General features: G+C 36.8%; 1 protein-coding gene across 1 annotated transcript; it reads left to right on the top strand.

The window, feature by feature from the left end:
• The first annotated feature begins 525 nt into the window (after window positions 1–525).
• LOC127659936 (fibroblast growth factor 18-like) lies at window positions 526–19,286 on the top strand. Its single transcript, XM_052149936.1, has 5 exons — window positions 526–1,163; window positions 1,359–1,395; window positions 9,939–10,110; window positions 14,110–14,216; window positions 16,181–19,286. Exons 1-5 carry the CDS (start codon window positions 1,129–1,131, stop codon window positions 16,457–16,459), a joined length of 630 nt encoding a protein of 209 aa, XP_052005896.1. The 5' UTR covers window positions 526–1,128; the 3' UTR covers window positions 16,460–19,286.
• The last annotated feature ends 4,177 nt before the right edge of the window (window positions 19,287–23,463 follow it).

The raw sequence follows: 23,463 nt of genomic DNA, 5'->3' as shown, positions 1-23,463 counted from the left end.
TTTAGTAGTTGGTCTGGAAACACTAATTCAGTTACACTGTTCACTCTGTTCCAACCCCAAACGAACAAATAAATGCAGTAAGTTTACGCAATACATACTTTTAAAATAAATATAAACAATACATACATTTGACCTCTCATCTGTATTATTATTGTTATTAACAATATTGCTTTTAAATTAGATTTTAATTTCAGCTTTTGGAAAAGAAGCGTAAAATAACGCCTTTTTACCGCATCGGAAGAGAATTTTGTTATCTCATGTGTGAGGATCTGGTTTTGCTCAACTGAAATGCACCTGTTTACGAGTTCTAATGTGAAATCCGCAAGGATTATTGATTGGCATTAAAAAGAAGAGCTCAAGAAACTATGAGAAGCGCAAAGGGAAAGCGGTCCGACTGAGGAAAAGCGCATTGGTCTCTCTCAGATCACCCTATCAGGTGCAAAACCACTGACAGGTTTCCACCCACTACCAACCAAAAACCCCTCAGTGCGCTCCAACCCTCCGCGGCACACAGACAGACAGACCACTGACAGGAGTCCCGTACCATCACCACTCGCTCCTCTAGGATTCGCCAAGGGTCTCTCCGCCTTTTTACACAACTATTGCTTGGATAACAAAAGCAAATAGAGAAAGCGAGACTTATTTTCAGCTAACTCATCTATCCGGACAGCTTTGAGTTGTTGAGAAAGTTTTCCCTCTCCAAACGACGGATATGGAAAGAGTGTGGTCTATGTAAGGTGTGCGCTTCCAGGTGTCTTCGGCAGGTACGAACGGAATTGATCTTGTTTTAACGCATACTGGATCAAGACTAAGTAGCAAAGGCCGTGGATTGATCTCCGAGTAGGAGACACTCCGCTACAGCCCCTCTTACTAATTCAATCTTTGCGCGCTTTGGCGAGAGAGCGCCGTGCGCACCGAGGCGCGGATCGGGGACGCCTCGGGGAAAGACATTGATTTGTGTTTATTCTGATCATTTTGAAGCAAGGACGAGCCTCATGCTGCTTCCCGCGGCACATTTTCACTTCCTTAATCACTCTGTTCTCCGGGATTGCACATCTCCTCCGGGATTGTGTGTGTGAGACACTGGCGGGGCTCCGCGTCAAAGGCTGGAAACAGGTGTATTTGACCATGATGTCTGTTCTGCCTTCGAGATTTATCTATGTGTAAGAAACCTTTTTAATATTCACTTTGATTGAGCCCGTACATTCTTGCCAATAGAAGTCGCCCAAAGCCAGGTTTGAGATGTACTAGTATATTTTTATCTGGTGTAATTGCTTGTGATTCACCCCTCCTTTCCTCCCTCTCTCTCTCTCTCTCTCTCTCTCTCTCTCTCTCTCTCTCTCTCTCTCTTTCTCCAGGTGTTTACACTTTCTGGTCCTCTACTTCCAGTTACAGGTAAGTCTGCTGTTTCACTGTTTTTAATCATCTGGATTAGGGAAGGACTCTGAGGATGTGCGCAAACACAAAGCGTGTTTAATTTGTTGTTTTAAGGTTTTTGTAAAACACTGGCATTGGAAATATAGACCCTAGGGGAATGTAAAATAAAAGTGGGTTTGGAGGTGTTCGTGATCTCGTCGGAGAAATTGCATTTTTCTTTAAAAAGGATTGTGGATGTCCTGTTGCGTTTCTTTTTGTTGATGTTGTTGCATACAGACCTTCGTGACAAATGTGTAAAAATATTTTATTTGCAATTATCACAAATGCAAAATTTTCCATTGGAATAGTATGAACATTAATTTATTCACTTGCATAAACCTGAGAGATAAAAAAAGCATTTTGCGCAATGCAAAGAGACGCTAAATAAATATAGGCTAATACATTTGTTTATTTTTAATTTGCCCCCGATAACACCCCCGATGAATTTTCTGTACTCTCCATGAAATTAATAAAATAATCTTTTGTAATTAAAGTGACGGCCAGATAAATGTGTCTGTGCAACCCCAGACAAATATATTGAAATTGAATTGTTGTAATGGATTAGACTGATATAAAAGCATAATTAAAGGAATATCGCGCGCTCATTTGTGATATGATGCTGATTAATACAAAAAAACCTCGTTTATTTAAACCGAGCAAAAATCGGGGTAACATTAAGACACTTACAGTGAATGGGGCCAATCCGTAAACGTAAAAAAAACCACACCGTTTTAAAAGTATAGCCACAAGTCATAAACAATATGCGTGTTAAAATGATTTTAGTGGAATACAATCGCTTACTAACCTTTTCTGTGTAAAGTTAAAACCAATTTTACTACTACGTTGCCATAACAACGTAATGCATCCCATAACACTAAAACGACTGTAAAAAAATGACGATTTAAACAACCTTACAACTCAAATTATACATGGAGATTTCACAGAAAAATTCATGTAAGTGCTTTTATAAAATTACAAACTTCACATTTCTGCCTTTAAACACTCCAAAAATCGGCCCCATTCACTTCCATTGTAAGTGTCTCACTGTATCCTACATTTTATAATAAAAAAGAAAAGAAAAGAAGGGAGGGATGTTTTATGGTAATCAATATAATGTCACAAATGCTGTTGATTTAGCTTATTTTGATCCAAGAACATTCCTTTAAATTACTATCTGTCTATCACTATCTATCTATTGTTTTGGAAAAACTTGACCGTTGCTTGAAATTAATGTTGTAGAATATGATTCAATGCTGTTAAAAAAAACTTGTGGATACCTCATGAAGTCAGTTGAGATATTGCCCTAAGTGTGCAAAGCTGTTATCTAAGCAAAGGATGTAAGCTAGACTTCTTTGAAGATGCTAAAATAAAATATCTAGAAAGAAAGAATGATTTTCTTCATTAGAGGACAGCCAGGTGACCATACAAATAGAATGTCCTTTATTAAGCTATTAAGTTATGACTAGCTCACCTGAGCTGAAATCTCAGGCTCTCGCAAGACTTTGAGGAAGGTGACTAATCCTCTGAATCTCTGACAGAATTCAGCTAACACAATATGCAGAACAAATAAGTAATTAGATACGTGCAGTTCCTCGAATCGACTTGAATGACAGATGAACATACCTTACAAGGCGAGAACAGCTTAATGGGCAACATTTTTTGTTCCCCCCCTGGCAAATGGGTCAAGGCAATGTGATTACAAAACCTGCATCAGAATGTTGTAATAGAGGGGGAAGATCTACAAAGACACCTCTCAAATCAGGAACAAAAAGCCATTGATTTGATGAAAGTGAGACCCAAGTTGGTTATATAATTCTGTGCGCTCAGTTTTGTTCCAAAGCAGTTTGCACAAACAAGGCCACAGTGTGGCACAGTCTGCTTTTTGAGTAAGTGACAACATTAGTATAGATCTTTAATTGTATTCCTGATCATTGATAGACAGAATATAGAGACTGGGGCTTGTTTCACATGGGGAAGTCAATTTCACAAATGTTGGTTTCAAATACCTGATGTAAAAAATACTCTTAAATTTGAGTAATTTTGTGAATTCTAAGCTAAAAACTAAAATGGGCAATGGGCAAATGGGAAAACTGTATTTTCAGGACAAGGGTATTATTCATAAATGGCATACATTTTTCATCTTTGGGGAAAATCCTGTTCTTAGGCAGATTCCATTGTGACAAGCCCAATACTATTGTGACATCATGGGCAAAAACTGTTAAAATATTCAATAGCTTTTTTGCATCCAAGACGTAAAAGTATGAGCCTATACAGAAACTGACTTTCACAGATAAACTACCCTGAGAAATACTGGCTGGACTAAAAGTGTGACCACTAGCCCCGCTCTCCTCTACATATCACCAGTTTTTTGCTGCTAACTGCTAACCGTGACCTTCAGTGTTGTTGTAGTATTCATTCCACAAGTGCACAAGGTTGTTATTAATGAGATGCAGTGAAAGAGACGGCACGATAAGCACAGTTTAAGTGGCAGTGCACTGAAGCGTTGTTTCCTGAGATACATCCTGCACAGAGAGTGTCTGCAGATACGGCCTATCTGACATGCAAGAGTGCTGAGCTTCTTAGCGAGAACAGCGCCGTCTTTTGAAGTCGCAGTGATATTTGATTGGCTTGGTTGGCTTTGAAGGGAGTCGGGCGGTGTGATAAAAAAATGTTTGGCCGCGGCGGGCTCCCTGCATAGGCATGCCCTCTCCAACCTGCTCCCGTACATATGCAACAGTCTTCAAAACTAGATGGCCAGATTTCAGAGTAAATCCTTTCCGAGGAGAGGCTGTATGTGTGAGTGCTTGTCTTTTTATGCTAGTGTTATTACAAGCAGAAATTGGCATTGATTCTATGTTAAACTGAGTTGTTTTGACGTTGGAGACAGCCGTGTAATTAATTTAAGGTAATTTAATTTATAGATGGATCCATAAAATCAGATTTGAAATTAATTTAGGTTTTCCAGAATGACAGTTAAGCTTGTGCATGCTGATGTTTTCCAATTTTGGGGGGGTGGGGGGTGCTGATGTTTCCCAAACAAATTCTGTTTCACACGCTGTTCAAGCTGACGAGCCAAACAACCTATGGTATGTAAGTTTCACATGTTTATGGCACCATTTAGTAGTTATTTGGGAAGAAAAGTGGTTTCAATGTTTATATCGATATATTTAAAATGGTGGCGGACATGCAAAACAGTGACTCTTATGTTGAAATAAATAACAGCTTATTATAATAAAGTAAGTGACAGTAATGATTATATTGTTGCTGATATTTTAAAATAAGTATTTGCTGATTATAAGCAGTCTGTGCTTGGTTAAAATCTTGAATATTATTTTATTGAAAACAGCCCTTTGAAATCATGTATCAAATATGACACTACAGGCTTTTGAGGTGGATCTTTCAATCACCATTACATTCCATTCATGCCCACCGCAAAAATAAATAAATAAATAAATGTATAAATGTATATGTAATTCCACAGAGCTTTGAAATTTCTGACATATACATTTTATAAGATATATTTAAAGTGTGAACTAATATTCCTGTGTATTTTCATATATGCATCCTGCTCTGTCAATATTTTATGATGTCATCTTACCATAAGTTCTTGAGACCCAGCGAAAAAGTTTAACAATTTCCCTTTTTTAAATGCCAATATAGAGTCTGGTGCATACAATACATGGGATAAAAATTGTTTATTGAAAAAATAAAGTGTTATTCATATTATAATTGAGGTGCACAATTGAACTGTGATACATTTCAATTCCTATTTATAGACCAAGGAGTGGAAGCTGTCATGACCAAACTCTCAAACATTGGTATTTCTGAAAAGCAGAGGGAGTCCTCTGATAATACCTCAACATTTACCACTGTAGCATGTATCAGATAAGAAAAACTTTAATAACAAATATCCTACACAAAGGAATTGCTGGGTCTCAGGAGGATAATGACATTTAAAGCCTAATATATCAAATATGAGGCATAAAACAAATAAATAATAAAAAATACCCAAACACGTGCAACAATTTTTTTTCTATTTATAATTTGTTTAACGGTACTAAAAACAGTTTAATGTCAAAAATATATATAATTTTCTGACAATATTTCATATGTCCACCAAAAGTTGACAACCACAAAGTGTTCAAATACTTTTATTTTTATTTTGAACAGTATGCCCATGCATTTTTATAACTTAATACTATCAAACTTCTTATTGTGAGATGTTTTGCTTGAAAAGTGTGCTTGCTTTCTTGAAAATCAGTGCTACTTGGTTTGATATTTTGCTGTCTAATGCAGTGACATTCAAACATTTTTAAGTGTGACTTAAGTGTCCAAATACCTCTTAGGGCCCACTGTAAATGGATGTGGTTTCTTTCCATTGAAAAAATGTTTTCGTACTGTGAGCACGTTTCCCCTCATGTTCCCTAAACGTTATTAATTAGCCGAGGTTAAAATAACACAGAATGGAAGCATGTAATGTGTGTGTAATTAACCACCTGAGAGAAGCCACATAAAAGCTCATTACAGGGTAATTACCCCTCGTTTCAGCCGGAGAGCGCAGTCTTGGCTGGGATAGAGATTCCAGGTTGTTTTTAGAGGTATATGTTTTCCTCACATATAGAGGAAGGGTATTGGATAAGATGCGAGATAGCTTGTTTTTGTGCAAAGCCTTGAGTGATAGTCACAGAGTGTGAATGTGAGTGATGACTCTATATTGACAGGAGATGTCGTGGCAACCTGCGTTGTATTTTATTATGTTTGTGTGTGTGTGCAAATGCATAATTTACCAGTTGTGTACATGTATGTATTTCCCGTACTTACAGGTGTGTGTGTGTGTGTTTGATGTATGAGTGTGATTCTTACCCTAGGCAGATATTTGTTTGATGACAGAGTTGGATCTTTCAGGTGTATAATTGCTGGAGACTTGCTAGTGGAAATTGAAAACTTCACTTCTCGGTTCTTTAGCTCCAGGCTCATTTTATTCAGCTGTTTTATTTATTTAGAAAGAGAGAGAAAGAAAGAAAGAGAGAGACAGAGAGATAGAGTAGGAGACGAGCACCAAAACATGCCAAAATCATTGCATCTATACTGATTCCTCGATTTGATTTGATTTCAATTGAATTATTTCTAATTCCATTGAGTATATTTCAGTTATAATTAGTGCTGGGTGTAATCTGATTACAAAGTAATCAATTAATGTAATTTAATTACTTTTAAATAAAAAAGTTTTGTAATACATTACATTTTGAGTTTGTGTAATCAGATTATAGTTATTGACTTTCAAATAAATGAATTACTTTTTTAGACTGCAAAAACGTAATTTTGACACCAGTCAAATTTCATGACAATTTTGATACCACAGGAAAAATAGGTAACATACTCCTTTAGCCAATTAAAATGTAAAATTTTGATGTAAATGATAAATTAAAACAATAGCATGTTTCCTTCGAGTGTTTGTCAATTAAAGGGTTAGTTCACCCAAAAATGATCCCATCATTTACTCACCCTCAAGCCATCCTAGGTGTATATGACTTTCTTCTTTCAGCCAAACACAATCAGAGTTCTATTAAAAATATCCTGGCTCTTCCAAGCTTTATAATGGGAGTGAATGGTACCTTCGATTTAGAAGCCAAAAAAGTACATCTATCCATCAAAGAAGTAATCCATACGGCTCTAGGGGGATAATAAAGGCCTTCTGAAGCGAAGTGATGTGTTTTTGCTAAATAAATATCCATAGTTACAACTTTATATAATCACTGACTTCCGGTAATGGCCGTCTTCCCATTCACAAGAGAGTTCCGGTGTTTTAAATAGGACCCTATAAAATCTGTTTTATTTTTTCTAAATTCGGTTAAAAAAAAATAAATCACAAATTTCCCAAGCTTTTTTTCTTTCTTCTGATTTATTTCTTAATTTCTTTTCCTTTTTTTCCTGAATTACTTTTTATTTTGAAGTGAAGACTTTTCCAGTTCTGTGATTTTGATGGTAACTTCACACTTCCGGATAAGACGGTTATATGATCCAGTGTGATTATTGATGCAAAAAATATTGCATTTTAATTACATGAGTCTGAAGGCACTGGATGCACCACGTTGAATGTGCATTCTCTTCTGTCATCTACTACAAGCACAGCTCGTGATGCACTTAAAATGGGGTGTTTTGAGCACATGAGCGGTTTTACGCATTCACTTTACAGCGTGCAGTACATGCAGACTGTATATTTATTACATTAAATCTTATCCTTTTGTGGTTTAATAATCAAACGAAAGACAGGGTTGCTTATTATGTCTATCGCAAGACAACAACTGGTCAATCTCGTTAACAGTTCAAAAGGGAAAGGGATATAAACTACACAATAAACACATGATGACAGGGGAAGTCTCATTCATATTTATGAGGAAAACAATACCTGATTGGATAGCGATATGTTTATGGGTTGGGTTAGGGTTGTGCTAAATATATATATATATATATATATATATATATATATATATATATATATATATATATATATATATATATATATATATTTTAATCAGGTATCGCTTTCCTCATGAATATAATGGACCCATTCCCTTGCCATCGTATGTTTCGGAAATTCGCCCCCGTTTGACCGACAGACGCCTTATCTCTTGCTAATGTGTGTGTATGTGCGTGCGTGCAGTAAGAGCGCTCACAATAATTCTGATACACGTCAGTGTGACAGTACACTGAAAAATGCCTGTCTTGGCACGAGGTATTAATTAAAACACAATCAGTCATGTCTAAAGTAAACGTACAAGCGTGATGGACCTGCCCGTATTAATATCAATCTAAATATCAATCAAACAACCTGAACAAAAAAACTAGACTATTTGGATAACTCTTGGCTGGATAACTTTAGTAGCTTTAAAAAAAATTATGTATTATAATCATGCAGTGAAAACCTCTTACGTTTTATGGTAAATTCAATTTTTTATTTTATTTTTCAATTTCTGAACGTATACTTGAATACGTATTGATACTACTGTTAGAAAATGTAAGCTCTGTTTTATAAATGTGTTTTTTTTTATCTGATTTTGTTAATATTACTTCCTTGTTCTGAGTAATTACTTCAGAACTGAATTTCTTTTTTACCTAATTAACAAATTAGTATTAGTTTTGGTATCAAGAATTGTCAATTTGTACTGGTACATATGTATTGACTACTGAAATTCTGGTATGGTGACAACACTGCCTACAATACATGGTAGATATTACTATAATGGCATTATGAAAAAGTAGATCTCATGCCATAGAAGTGTGAGCACATCTGCACTAGGACATTTCACAATTATTATTTGATTAATTGTCCATTTTAGTGTAAAGGTGTAACCGATCATGAATTCAAATAACTGTGTGAGCAGTTGGGACAGAACTGGTACTGCAGAAATACTTTTGATATCAATGCTTGGAACATTCTTAAAATAATAATTAAATTATTAACAGGGCCCAAATTATGCAGATCACTTGGTATTTATTTAACAGATTTAATAATCAACACAACCAAAATTTAACATAAAATTATTGAAAACGATTAATTTGAGGGTTTAAATCTATATTTTTACCCAGTCCTGATATTATTGCACATAACAAATTTTGATTACATTTATAATACTTTTCAAACTGTGCATGTCACATTGTAAATGAAGACATCTTTTTTTAATACACATCCCAGCTCTTATTATGTATGATTCATGCATGTTATTCCAAAGAACAACAACAAGTTATTCTTCAAAACGTTATTATTTGCTCAACATCTGAAACGGCTTTCCATTTCGGCTGATGTCACCAAACATCCTGTTATATACAGACCACTTTTCTGCTGATCCAATCCAATAAGTTCCTGATGGATAAACACGTGTGAACAGCCCCTAACTCACACTATATTTAAAAAACTTTACCCGAACATGGCACAACATCTGACGTGTGTGGGGTACTGAACTGGGTTGAAGACCTCTATTATGAGATTTTAGTGAACAGTGATACTGTGAAATTCTGAAGGCGAAAACCAGCAAAAATATAATTGTCAAGCAGCCTTAAAACATTATTCTCTGTGAGACTTAAGTAAAAAATTATAAAAATGTATAAAAAAACACAGCTAAAATGACATCTTTGTCCATTGTGAATATTCAGTTTAGCTGTGTATAAAGCACTGCCCACACAGATGTCACTACCAAACAAGCAAATTCCTATTGGTCAATGCGACAAATTCACAAAACTTGAACTCCACGTGAAATCCACGATTTGAAATGTTTCACCACAGGAAGTCCGGCTTTTTATGTTGACTTTAATACCACAACATTTGAAAAGACGTTGTTATTCCTGTAGCTTAACTAGTACAGCATGGCGCTTTCAATGTAAAGGCCATAGGCTCGATGGAAATGTAGAGTCAGACAAATGCATTAATGTAACATGGATGTTGGTCTTGCATTCTAAACTATAACCATCACTTCTATCTCTAAACCCTTGATTAACACACCTTTTTTTCTTGCTGGTTCTAGGAATCGCACCAGAGTTCGGCTGACTTCCGGTTCTACATTGAGAACCACACTCGAGACGATGTGAGCCGGAAACAAGTGCGGATATATCAGCTCTACAGCAGAACCACAGGGAAACACGTGCAGATCCTAGGCAAGAAGATCAACGCCAATGGAGACGATGGGGGCAAGTACGGTACGGGAGTGTTCCTGTGCTTTAGATGCTTCAGCCAACTAGACTAAACCAATAAAAACACACCTCTGGTCTGACTCAGAATCTGTTCTGCTTGCAATGAACACATTATGTTCAATTGGTGCAATAAAATGATTCTTATTCTTTGAATTCAAATTTTTTGCTATGTTGCTTACGAGATCTTAAGAAATCGCACAAGTTGACTCGTATAAAAACGTATGACTTTAATGAAGAAAAATAAAGGAACCATTGAACAATGTTATTACGAATTTTCCTAATTTAAACACTGAACCCAAACCTGAACCTAAGCATAAAGTCTAACCCCTAAACCTAGCCTTGATTTAAATAGGAAAATAACATTTGTGAACCCGAGAAGAAAGAAAACATTGGGCGTATTACAGATTATGGACATCCGTCATATGTATTGCATAAATAAATATGGATTGAGTTACCAGATTTCTTCACAGATGTTTCCTTTCTTAAAATAAAGTGTTAAGAGGCTAGCTAGCTATGATGGCTATATTATAGTTCTGTTTGTTGTTTGGTTGGTCTCTTTGGGAATAAAAGTCACTTTTTCATCCGAGCTAAACCGTACGATATCTTGAGATTTCACCATCTCTTATGAAAGTTATCATGACAGACTAATTTGCACATCCCTAATGTTTGCTTGTTAATTAACTTAATATTTTGTTAATCAATAAGAATATGATATTCTCATCTATGTTTAACACTTTTCGTCATGTTTAAATCCAGTCTGCAAATATTCCCCCAGAATAAGTCCAGAACATCGAATAATCTTAGATATGCTAATAACATTCCTAAAATTATTTTCTCTTTTATAACTTCCAACCTGGACCATTATTAATCAAAATTTGACAAACTATAAACAAAACAAAAACCTTGAAACTGATGGGCGGCTTGCCCCAGCAGTGCTAGTTTGAGAAAGGGAGACTTTTAGTGAAGATAAACACATTGAATGCTACACTTCACTTTGCAGACTGATACAAGCATGTTTATATTCCACGCTTGCAATCATTTTTTCAGTCAGAGCTGCTCAGCATAAAAATTCCTCAGCAGACATGATTCTAAAACCCTTTAGTCCTGTATTTCTGTACCTGGGTAATCCTGTTACTCCTTTGGATTTGTAGTTCTTGTATAGTGTTTGTGTTAAACTAATGCTTGTGAAGGAGTCACTGGTCCATTGTGTTAGCAGCATAGTTTAATATGAACGTCTAAAGTTTTTGTTGTTTGTACTGTATGTGTAGCATTTTGTTATATTAGGTAATTTCTTATATTAATGATAATATTGGAAGCACGGTTAGGGGTGTTTCATTTTAAGAATTTGGTTGGCTGCTGAGTTGGTTAGAATCACTGGTTTGTGTTTTGTGTATGCAAGTTGTTCTGTCGATGGTTGGTGCCATATTCAGACCTAGTCAAGTTGTTCCCATGTTACCATACCTGCATTTTACAGTTTTTATGTGGCTTGATGTATGTATCACGGCATTTCCTAGTGAAATGTACACTAGAAGCGCTACAACATCAATGACTTTGAGATTATCAGTTTGCAAACACTTATTTAAGAGCATGTGAGTTAACACAAGTGTCATAGAAGCACCACAAGATGACGTGGTTGCTTCAGCAATTGTGTTTTTCTTTTTATGACACCATCGGTTAGGTTTAAGGTTTAGGGTAGGGAGGTCGGTTTTGTTCATTTAAAACTCGATAGAGCATTCATTTTAAAAACCTCATCTGTTTGGGAGAACATTTAACTTGCTTTTAGCATCACACAGTGGACACTTCACCTCGGATCTGCCGTGATATGTGCAAGGAACCACTTAATATAATTTAGCAAAAATGTTGCCAAATTAGGCAACTTTCTTTTACCATTGTAAGTTTATAAATGGTTTAAGCAAAACCCAACCAGTAAACAGAGATTTTTGACCATTACCCAGATTTTGAGTAGCATTTAAAGAACTTTACCAGCGTCCAACCATTATCCAATGTGTACAAGTATTGGCGCTTGGCTATATAAGCTTTGACGTGAAAAGCAGTATTTTTGATAGCTTTCAGGAGGTATTACTGTTCATGTAAGTGCACTCAGTGTTAGTTTAGCAGCGCAGCATTGGCTGAGCAAAGCTAAGTTGTATTAGCACAAGAGGAGGCAGATCCAGGTAAACCCCCACACCTGGCACCTGTGAGCTCCATGAAACTCTCTCTCTCTCTCTCTCTCTCTCTCTCTCTCTCTCTCTCTCTCTCCTCACACACACACACACACACACACACACACACACACACACTCACACATTCTATGCTACTTTGAGTCAGCTTTATCCTTGTGTTACTGCTGTCTTGTCAAAGTTAGTATGTTTAAACATTCAAAAACAAAATGAGTGCTGAGCATGTTTAAATAGCTCCTCATGTACTGAACTTCTAGGATCAGAGTTAGCCTACTATACCACACTTTATTTAGGCTTATAGTTTGGATAAGGAGTTAGACATTATGGTTAAGTTTAGGTTTGGGTTAGGGGTTAAACTTGAGTGAACTCATTACATTTTTCACAATTTCGCCATCTCATACTTCTATCACAATGTGTCATGAGACTGGGTTGACATGGCTAAATCATGACATGGAACGGCACTTTTGCCAGAACACTCACCCTTTCTGCTGTTGGTCTACTTTTTAAATTTATTTTTAGATTATTTGGGAATAATACAGATGGTAGGCTGACTGCTTAAATACAGAAAGATGTGATTTTGACGCTTTTGTGTCACTTTCCTGACAACAAATCTTATTCCATTTTTTTTTTTTCATAACAAAGATTTAGTATTTTTCAATCACATAATTTAAAACAGCTTGTTCTTGTAAAGGGGCATGTGCTCAGGAGTGGGATCATTCCCAATCTCATTTGATCTGAAGTGCTCTGCCTGGATTGGCTGCCCCTCTTATGTTACCCTGGGCTGTTTTCGAAGGGGACCGTTTTGGTGTTGTTCTTTAAGCCTCTCTGCTTTGAGCACCTTTGAATAGCCCAGTGTGTTAAACAAATGGATCATCCTAACTTTTTGATTGAGTGAGCACGAACTAAAGGCAAGTGGAAACCCAATCCCCAGGGGTCTGATCTGCTCCAAGGAGCTTGGCGGATTGCTTCCCCCCAGAGAGGGGGCCCTTAACAAAGGTGGTTACAGAGGGAGAGAGAATAGTGTGTTTTGGTGTTTGAAGGATTGTGAGGGAGCTCCTCCCTGTAGTGTATGATGAGTTTCGTAGAGCTTTTTTGTTTAGTTTTTTTGATAGTTGATACATTTCGATATACTTTTATACACTGTGTGCCCAATTATTAGGCTAATTTAATTCCTCAGGATTCATTTTTATTGTTGAACAAACACAATATTCTCAGTCAATCCAAAATGTTATTGAACCTCAAACCTGAATGTTTAACAGGAACAGTGAGTTTTGAGTCGCACTCATTTCATCTGTCCATAAAACCTTTGAAAACTCTGTCTTCATGTACTTCTTTGCCCAATCTTGACGCTTCAACTTAAAAAAAAAACAGTCTTTTGCAATTAATTTGGGCCTTTTCTTCTCCATGAGTTTTTTGTGCCCCAGTTGTCATGTGGCAGCAGTGCACAAAATCATGCAGATACGGGTCAGGAGCTTCAGTCAATGTTCACATCAACCATTAGAATGGGGAAAAATGTGATCTCAGTGATTTTGAGTGTGGCATGTTATACTGCAACAAATACTAACAAAACCTGCCAAGAAAATGTCCCAGTCATATTTCACCCCAGAAAGAAAAGAAACAATTAAAAATTATGTTGTGCTAGAAGAAACGAAAAAGGCTATTTTTAGGTGCATTAAGATATTTGCAATGTAACATTATTTTCATGACAATTAAGCAGCCCCCACCCTGTTTATAATGCAATAAATCAAAAATATATATTATATATAAAATATTATATAATACATATTCACCCCAGTGTTAAACAATGTTTCCTTTTTTATTACAGCTCTACTTATTGTTGAGACAGAGACATTCGGGAGTCACATTCGAATAAAAGGAAAAGAGAGTGGTCACTACATCTGCATGAACAAGAATGGCAAAATTACTGGAAAAGTAAGTTTATTTTTACCATTTAAGAAAAAACTGGGCCTGTTAAGAAAATTCTCATTTAGACTAGAATATCTGTCTATTTGTGAATGTTTACATCACTGGACAGTCATGCGTTGTACGATCATAGCAGATCACGTCATGCATCCTGGCAAAACTACATTGGGTTTCAGAAGCTACGTTCACACCGCAAGCCAAGTACACTGTTTCAATGTGTTTCATGAATGAGGCACAGTGTCTCCATTGAGAACTTTACAATTCCAAGAGCGACTACTGACTACATATGTCAGTGCGTATATCAAACATGCAGTTATGACGAATGTTCCGAAATTACAATTCACACTGAAGTCACATTGCAAAAAATGAGATATGAAAGAGGGTTTGCAAAATATGAATACAAATACTTGAAATACGAGTCTTTGCCTTGTGTATACTAAAACACTCAAATATGGGACCAAAGGCTTAATGCGGTACAGTCGACAACCCTAGTTTTGTATGCATGCTCAGACAAAAAGGAGATTTTTTTATTTCCTGTGGCTTGTGCTGCCAGGTTGTAACAATGTTCACTGCATGTCTTGAGTTTGTAGCTGGGACAAATTTTGGATATACGTTAAATGTATACACTGTTGGATATACTGTAACCACATCATGATGGTTACACAATTGAGCCAGATAATGTGTATTTTAATACCATATATTCAAATACAATGAAATATTTAGGGATGCTGTTTTGAGGTATAATTGTTATTTTTTCCAAAGTTCCTGTAACTGCCACACCACAAACAAATTTGAAGAGGAAAGAATAACACCCCCTACATTTTGCCTTGAATAGTATATTCCATGGCTCACGTGGCTTGTATTTAACTAACCATAAGTTCCAGAGAGGGGCACAATTTTTGTGTCTTGTTGTCAGAGGGGATGTCCTTTCTTTTTAAAACATTAGACTTTGAGGCATCATTATCAGTCAATATGTGGAATATAGATTGGTCATCTAAGTTATTTCAGAGTGATCTCTAAAAGCAGAGGTATTCACAAAGCATAAAACTTCCACAGTGTTAATCAAGTGCAAATGGACCACCACATAGCACTACACCTATTCACCAACTACTCAGAGCAGCACGGAGTATCGCTTATTCTTGTTTCTCTGCAAATGCACCAAACTTGAAGAATTCTGAAGACTCACAGGCAGTTAGAAATACCAATAATGTTACCAAATTAATTTATATGATTTCTATATATATTTTCATTGATAATGGTATAAATATTGGGGTGGGGGGGTCAGGACTAATGGAGAGGCTAGGGCATTTCCCCCATAGATTATCCTTGTGCCCACCTAGAAAATTGCGACCCACCTCAACTTGGTCAAATGGCAAAATTATGAAGAGAGAATCACTTGCCCACCATAAAGATCAAAATGCTACCTCAAAGGTCACATCCTGGAACTGAACCTGGTTACAAATACAGCAAACATAAACAGTTGGAGGTCGCCGAATTGCTGACAGTTTCTTGTAGGCATTACTACACATAAAACCTTGATGTACCATACTGTAACAAAGTTCATGATGGGGTGCGAAGAGGATGCGGGAGATGGCGAATTCAACTCAAATGGTATTTATTTTATAACACAAAATGTGCTTTTCAGCACCTCACTCATTTATCATTTGTGGTAGCTCTATCTCCCTCACTGGGGTCTGGCTCACTCTTAAATCCATCTCCAACTCTCACTGCAATGACAAACAGCTGTTAGAGACAACCATTGTCAGGTGCTGATCCTTACCCTTCTCATCTCCTGAATTCGCTCTCCATTCACACGCCAGCGCTCAACACACCCCCACCATCACACATACATCACGTATTCTGGGTTTAGTTAAGCATATGCCTGTAGTCACTTGCGTTCATGTATTATGACCAATCGAACCCTACGCTGGTCCAAAAATGTTCTGACATTTTGTCTTGTTCTCTCTCCTCAGCCCAATGGGAATAACCAGGATTGCGTCTTTGTGGAGGAATATTTGGAGAATAACTACACAGCACTGGTCTCGGCCAAGTACAAAGGGTGGTATTTGGGTTTCAACCGAAAGGGTCGACCCAAGAAAGGCTCAAGGACCACACAGACGCAACAGGAAGTGCATTTCATGAAACGCCATCCCAAAGGTAAAGTGGACCCTCTCGAGGAGTTCCGTTTCACAACAGTTACAAAACGGACACGGAGGGCACGGCGTTTAAAACTCAACCCCAAAACGAATTGAGTCAGTGAGGATGAGTCTGCACTGTTCCCTAAGGACCCCACGTGCTTCTTACCTTAAAGACTAATCTTATGGAAGAGGACACAAGTAAATAATGGCTACAGACATGAGAAAAGAAGCTTCCAAAATTTCAAAGATGTTTTATTTTTATATTTCAGAAGCTTCATGTTTCTCCCAGCTGTTGAATGTTTATGGGTTGTTTTTTTTTAATGTAATATTGGTGTCTGTTATTTTTATTTATACTGATTTAACTAAGGATGACATACAAGGAACTAGTGTCTCCTGCTTTAACATGTTTACAGCAGAAGGCGTCCTGTTAAAACTCTGGAAAAGCGATGAGATTAAACCGCACCGCCTGGGAAACCTTTTATTTTCATTTGTGTTGCCCTCGACAACAATGATCCAATATTTTCCACTGGAATGGGCTGTCATGGAGACACAACGAGAGAGCAATAACAAATTCACGTGACCTTTACAGGCCTCCATAGGTAAACGTGAAGCTTTGAGTGCAATATTTTGAAGAGCCGTGTTCCTCACCTTGTTGGATGTTTTCCTTTGGGCCACCACTCTTGAGCGGACACCAGGCCCTTTCAAGAGCGAAATATGCAGAATGCTCAGAGTACTATATGGTTCCTTTGACATTTGTGTGTATTCTGTGAATCAGCTTAGATCAACATGATTTGACTAGCCAGATCACTTTTGGTAGTAGTTCCTTTAAAAAAACAAAAAAGTGAAGCCAGGATATGAAGGGACTGGAAGAGATTGAAGAGGCATTTGACCTTGCTTTCTGTAATAAGGTTTTGGGAAAAACAATGGTCTCAATGCTCTCATCTACTTCACTAGCATGTAACGCACCATTGTGTAATTTAGCAAACTGCAGCCAACATTTTGATGATGCAGAAATGACATGCTGATTATGTTGTCAACCTGTGTCCTTTCTAAAAACAATTTAGCTACCAAATATCAATTTAGCTAACACAATACTGCAAAATGCAAAAACCAGGTATGATGCATTGCCCTTAATGTCCACGACAGTTAACTGAGTTCATTTGGGGAAAAAAGTGTCAAATCTGACTAGTGCACGTCATTCAGCCAATGAAATCACACCTGTCTGAACCAGAAACAGTTGTTCTACCACTCTCCTTTCATTCTAGAAAACTTTGGCCATGTACACACTGCAGGTAAATATGGTTGTCACTCCTATTTTGAGTGCTTAAACCCAAATTGTACTCACAAAGTTCAGTAACTTATGGGAGTGAAAACCACATTCTACAATCAAATTCCACACTAGCCCAACGTTCTCGTAACCTATGTATTACAGTCCAGAGAGAGCATGCTGAGAGTATAAACAAAACTCACTGCCTTCTATTGGTGGCAGTTTACTAAAAAATGTCTATGGTCGCTACTATTGCTGCCTTGAAGAGCATCTAAGAGCATCTTTACAACAACGTTTTTATTAAGACATGTTACACATTAAAGTTGGAAACAAAATGTCAACACACCCCTTCCAACTTCATGACTCGGCAACTCAGGTATCATCTAGTTTCTCACTTGTAAATGTGACTAGAATGTGTTGGAACTCATAATTACAATACTTCGGACTCTGCTTGAAGGCTGTGTATATCTTTCAGGCGAACTAAGCTGCCAAAATGCTGTTATGGTTATCAAATGAATATCATCGCAGTTTCGGGAGTAACTGTTATATTGCGTACACACACTAAACGGTAATTTAGATGATTCACTCCAGCATTTAAATGCGGCTTTGACTCCCAAAACTTTGCAGTGTGTACATGGCCTTTCTCTGCTGTAGAATTTTCTGGCTTTCTACAACTTTCTCTAATGTTTGAGACAGAGGTGCACTGCAGAGGTAGTCTGTGGGTCCGAGACATTGACAAAAGCTTACTGGATCATTTATATTGAGTGGAACTCCCTTCTGCAGACACTGGACTCCAGCCATTAATGGTGAAGTCTACTCTCCTTATGTGTATAGCTGTAGTATACACACATCTATATACTCATCGTATTTCAGACGTTACTAACAATCATGACACACGTACAATTAAAAAATGTATGCAGAAAATAATAATTTTATTGCTATTATAAAATATTTATTGCCTTTCTCTGTAAATATGACTTGAATTTATTTGACCTCTGTTAATAATAATAAAAAAAGAGGACTATATATGGAAAATTTTATACTTTTTTTTATGTTTCTTCTCATGTGGTTTTCTGTACTTGTACTTATGTCACAATTTCAAGGACATATGGTAACATACAGTATATTGCAATACTAGAAACTTAAATTTGTTTTTTGATCTGAGCTGGTGACTGGTGACAAGTCATTTCTGTGCAGACTTACAAAATAATAGTAGAATTATTTTGTAAGTCTGTTTTAGGCTTAAAATTTGATTCTGGGCCTATAATATATACATATATCAGCCACAACATTAAAACCACCTGCCTAATGTTGAGTAGGTCCCGCTCATGCCGCCAAAACAGCTCCAACCTGCATCTCAGAATAGCATTCTGAGATAATATTTTCCCACCACAATTGTACAGAGTGATTATCTGAGTTGCCGTAGCCTTTCTGTCAGCTCGAACCAGTCTGGCCATTCTCTGTTGACCTCTCTCGTCAACAAGGCATTTCCATCCACAGAACTGCCGCTCACTGGATGTTTTTTGTTTTTGGCCTCATTCGGAGTAAATCCCAGGAGATCAGCAGTTACAGAAATACTCAAGCCAAAACTCATGCCATGGTAGAAATCACTGAGATCATATTTTTCCCCATTCTGATGGTTGATGTGAACATTAACTGAAGTTCCTGACCTGTAGTGGCTAATTAGATAATCGCATGAATAATTAGGTGTTCAGGTGTACCTAATAAAGTGGATTATGTGTGTGTGTGTGTGTGTCTAAAATTTCAAATTAAAAATAAAAAAGAAATGGAAAAAAAAAGACTTGATTTCATAAGAAAGCAGTGCTTTACCTGGAAGATGCAACATTAAAATACACTCAGCTACAGGAAGTTAAACAAGTGTCCATGTGCGTTTATCTGCCGTCCACATTCCCTGCACTACATAATAAATTGTCCTACACACAGTGAATATGTTCTTAAAAGGTTGTAACTGGTATACGTCCTGACTGTGCTAAAAGTAAACGCAATGCACTCTTGATCTGAGGGAGTTGACTTTTGGGGCAGAAGTTACAGTAGATAATTTGCCGCAGGAATAGTCTACATGAGATGAAGAGGTGAATTGCTCTGTGGAAGTTACAGACACGGTCCAGAAAATGTGTCATGGGGAAGTTATGAGGCGTTTAAAGACAGTGAAGAGTTTCTCAGACAACAAGGGGATTCAAGGATCATTTAGATTCAAGGTTATATCAACAGAGCCCCTCCTTGGTTTTACATATTACCTCTTTTATGAAATCAATTAGAACCGAAGGGAGTGAAAGAATGCTCAAAGAGAATGTTCGGAAAGGTATTAAGGTCAATGGAACTATTCCTTTTCCAAATGGATTTCCAAAACTCCTGGTATGAAACCTTGTTCTGGGAGAAATTACTTTGGCGGATGACAGCGCGCTCATTAGACAGTCTGCATTAGCCACTAGAGAGAATTTATTCTAATTCTCAATGTGTCAATAACAGACTCAAAGGTGAAACCAAGACCTCTGAAGCAAAACTCCAAAACTGCTGTCAAAATCCTGGCCCATTTTTTAAACACACACTCTTTCTATACCTCTCCCCCTCCGTGTGTCTTGAAACTGTTAGGAGTCTTCTTTTTGGCAAAGCACTTTGAGACGTCTCTCTCCCTTTAAAGAGGAGGATAAGGAATGTAGGGTAAGATGTCTCATAATGTTGTGTTCTGGAATGATGTTTACAGCAGTAGTCAAGCTGAAAGATGGCCGTTTTGAGGAAAAAATGCCTTTTGTTTAACTTCTCACTGATGTTATCAGAGGCTCCGCAGCATAGCCACCTACAGCGCAGGGAGACCAGGGGATATCAGCTGATTTAAATGTCTGACGGATTCTCTTTCTTTTCCCATTTTTATCATTTCTTCCTTTAGGCTGAATAATGGAGTGCTCTATTTCTTTAGATGGGTGTCCCCTCCAAGCTTGAACTACTTGGAGAAGACAGATCTGAGAAAATCAATCAGCGTAGACACAGAAGTCTGTCAGAGTCTGATTATGTTTAAAGCAACACTGGCGTTTTGGGTTTAAAAAAATTCTGCACACATATTTGGTGATGGGGGTGAAAAGGAGGTCTGATGCAAGAGGTGATAAGACTTTCAAATGTTTTAAAGTTTCTGAAAATATGTATACACACAAATGACCTCATGGCACATTCTAGATATGCATGTCTCTCCTCTCTCTCTCTCTCTCTCTCTCTCTCTCTCAAATTCAAATTCAAATTCAAAAATGCTTTATTGGCATGACTGTACATAATACAATATTGCCAAAGCTTGGAACACATAGATTATACATAGAGAATAATTATAAAGACATCAAAATAATAAAGTATATAACTTAAATTTAAATGTACAAATTAAATTCATTGTACAAATTAACAGAGTAACAGATTACAATATCTGTGAACATTCGATACCACAGTGTTTTAACACATATATACATACACACACATACATTACGGAGGGTCACTGTGGTGGACAGTAGGGAAACACACTGAGGTCAGACACACACACACACACACACACACACATACATTCACCTGCTGTCTCTCAGGCTGTGGCACACACACACGTATCTGGCAGCCAGTGCTGCTGTCTGTCCCTCTCCTAGTAAGGTCTTTATCTGATCTATCTTTATCTGATTTCTCTCTCTCTCTCTCTCTCTCTCTCTCTCTCTCTCTCTCTCTCTCTCTCTTCATTGAATGCAAAATGTTCATTTTTAGTAATAAACATGATTTTCATTGCTATTAATTTTGCCCCAGAAGGGCTTATGAAATACTTCTTAAATCATTAGTGCATATATTTATACACATGAGTAGTTGATGCATTTCGTATCAATGGCCTTTATCCTAATCATTATTTTAGGTTAAAATGTATATCGTCCTGTAGCTATTCACCATTCCTTCTGAATTCTTTCTTTCTTTTTTTTTTTTTTTTTTTGCCACTTTTAATCACCTATTTGCCAACACTAGTTCATTTTAAATTGTCCTGTGGTGGGATAAATTATTTTTTTAAAGTGAAAATAATTCATATAGCCTCTCAATTAATATAAGACCATAAATGCTGCATGCATAATAATTATAAAAACAAAATTACCAAAATGGAGTTCCAAAAGTAGTTCTTAATCTATAGATTATCAAAGACCCCATGAAATCAAATTGAACGTTTTGTTGTTTTTAGTCCATGTCTATTATCTTAACAGTCATCCATATGCTAATGCACTTGACAAAATTAGCTTCCAGCAGCTATACGCATTTAAAATGTGCACTCTATATCGGGAAAAGTAACCTCGGAAATAAAAATACATGGGGATGCATGATATATCGGCAACCAATATATTACTGGAAGATAACTGGGAAAATCAAAATAGTGTAATTTTGCCGATAATAGAATTTCTTTGTTACGGTTTATTTGTTTGTGGCTGAGAATCTCTGAGCAACCCCAAGCGACAGTGCGCATGTGCACACACAGAGTGTCCGTGTAAGTGAGAGGAGGTGAGAGCCAAGCTGATGTCGCTCTGTGTAGATTGTTTCAACCTTGTTCCATTGTTGTGGGTTTGGTTTTAGTTCGGGATCATCTGCTGTAAACACTACATGCCATTTCCCATATTCTGTTTATGTTTCATGAGGCAACAAGTGAAAACGTGTCAAAAACAAGTATGTTACTTATGTCGCTTTTTACTTAATGAAACATATCCAGAATGTGGGAAATAGCACATCGTTACTAGCAGCACAGCATTACGATTAAAACAAGCCCAAACATAACCTAACACGGTTCACAGATCTTGAAAGAATTTTCACAGAGTGACTCGAGATGGCAAAAAAACAGCAGTTTGTGAGTGAAACGAAGGGGCTTGTTGCATTTTACGAGTTGAGACTTTTCTAATGTTATGACTCATGACTATTCCATCTGTATGATCTTACCTTTTCCCATTATGAATGTATGTTCACATTTCATAAGTTATACAGTGGAACCAGAGGCAGACTGGGACTAAAACCACATAACCCGGCCCACAACACATCACACATAACACACCGGCTCATTGATTTTATTTTCCGGCTCAGTTTCAAAAGTTTGTGTTGGGGAAAATAAAACAATTCTATTGACTTCTAGTCATGACAATAGCTCCCACCAGTGCGAAAATGGTCATAACTTTAAAACATATAAAACCACTGTAAATGTGATGTGTGGATTTTTTAGAGAAAGCAATAAAATAAGCACTTTATAGCTCAGACAAATAACACATCTGAAAACTTTTTTTCCAAACATACTGTACCCAACATACCCTTTTCATTCAACTGTTTTCTAGACGTACAAATAAACTATTGTCTTAGTTAATATGAGGTCGTGGAAACATCAAGTATTATAATAATAATATATTATATATGTATATATAGCTATACAAGATCATAAAATGTTGTTTAAAATAGATAGATGAAGTGTCACACAGCAGGACACTGATGACAGCTTACAATTACACGTCAGTTACTCACATAACTATGTGTAAATGTTCATTTTTTAAAATCAATAAAAACAAAGTTGGCCAGAATATGTACATATATAAATATAAACAAATATTAAATATATGTAAAAAAATTAAATAAAACAAAATATCCTCTTGAAGTGTAGATATTTTGCAGATGAATTGCTCATATTGTCACTCTATGTGAGTTTGTTGCATCTTTATATCTTCAGTGTTTTACATTCCTTCTCCAGATTATTCTTGAGAAAACATGAAAATCCCTATTCTTTGACAAGCGCTGTTTCTGCTTTCCTTTAAACAAAGTAAGCCTCAAAGACTAAAATAACCACAAAGTAATA

This window comes from Xyrauchen texanus, chromosome 19, assembly GCF_025860055.1.
Source record: "Xyrauchen texanus isolate HMW12.3.18 chromosome 19, RBS_HiC_50CHRs, whole genome shotgun sequence".
In the NCBI taxonomy this organism is placed as follows: Eukaryota; Metazoa; Chordata; class Actinopteri; order Cypriniformes; family Catostomidae; genus Xyrauchen; species Xyrauchen texanus.
This window is presented reverse-complemented; position numbering and strand designations above follow the sequence as displayed.

Coding starts and splice junctions, on each gene's coding strand:
- LOC127659936 (XM_052149936.1), top strand. CDS start 1,129: ATGATGTCTGTTCTGCCTTCGAGATTTATCTATGT. Junction 1,396..9,938: donor TCCTCTACTTCCAGTTACAG/GTAAGTCTGCTG, acceptor TGCTGGTTCTAG/GAATCGCACCAGAGTTCGGC. Junction 10,111..14,109: donor AGACGATGGGGGCAAGTACG/GTACGGGAGTGT, acceptor TTTTTATTACAG/CTCTACTTATTGTTGAGACA.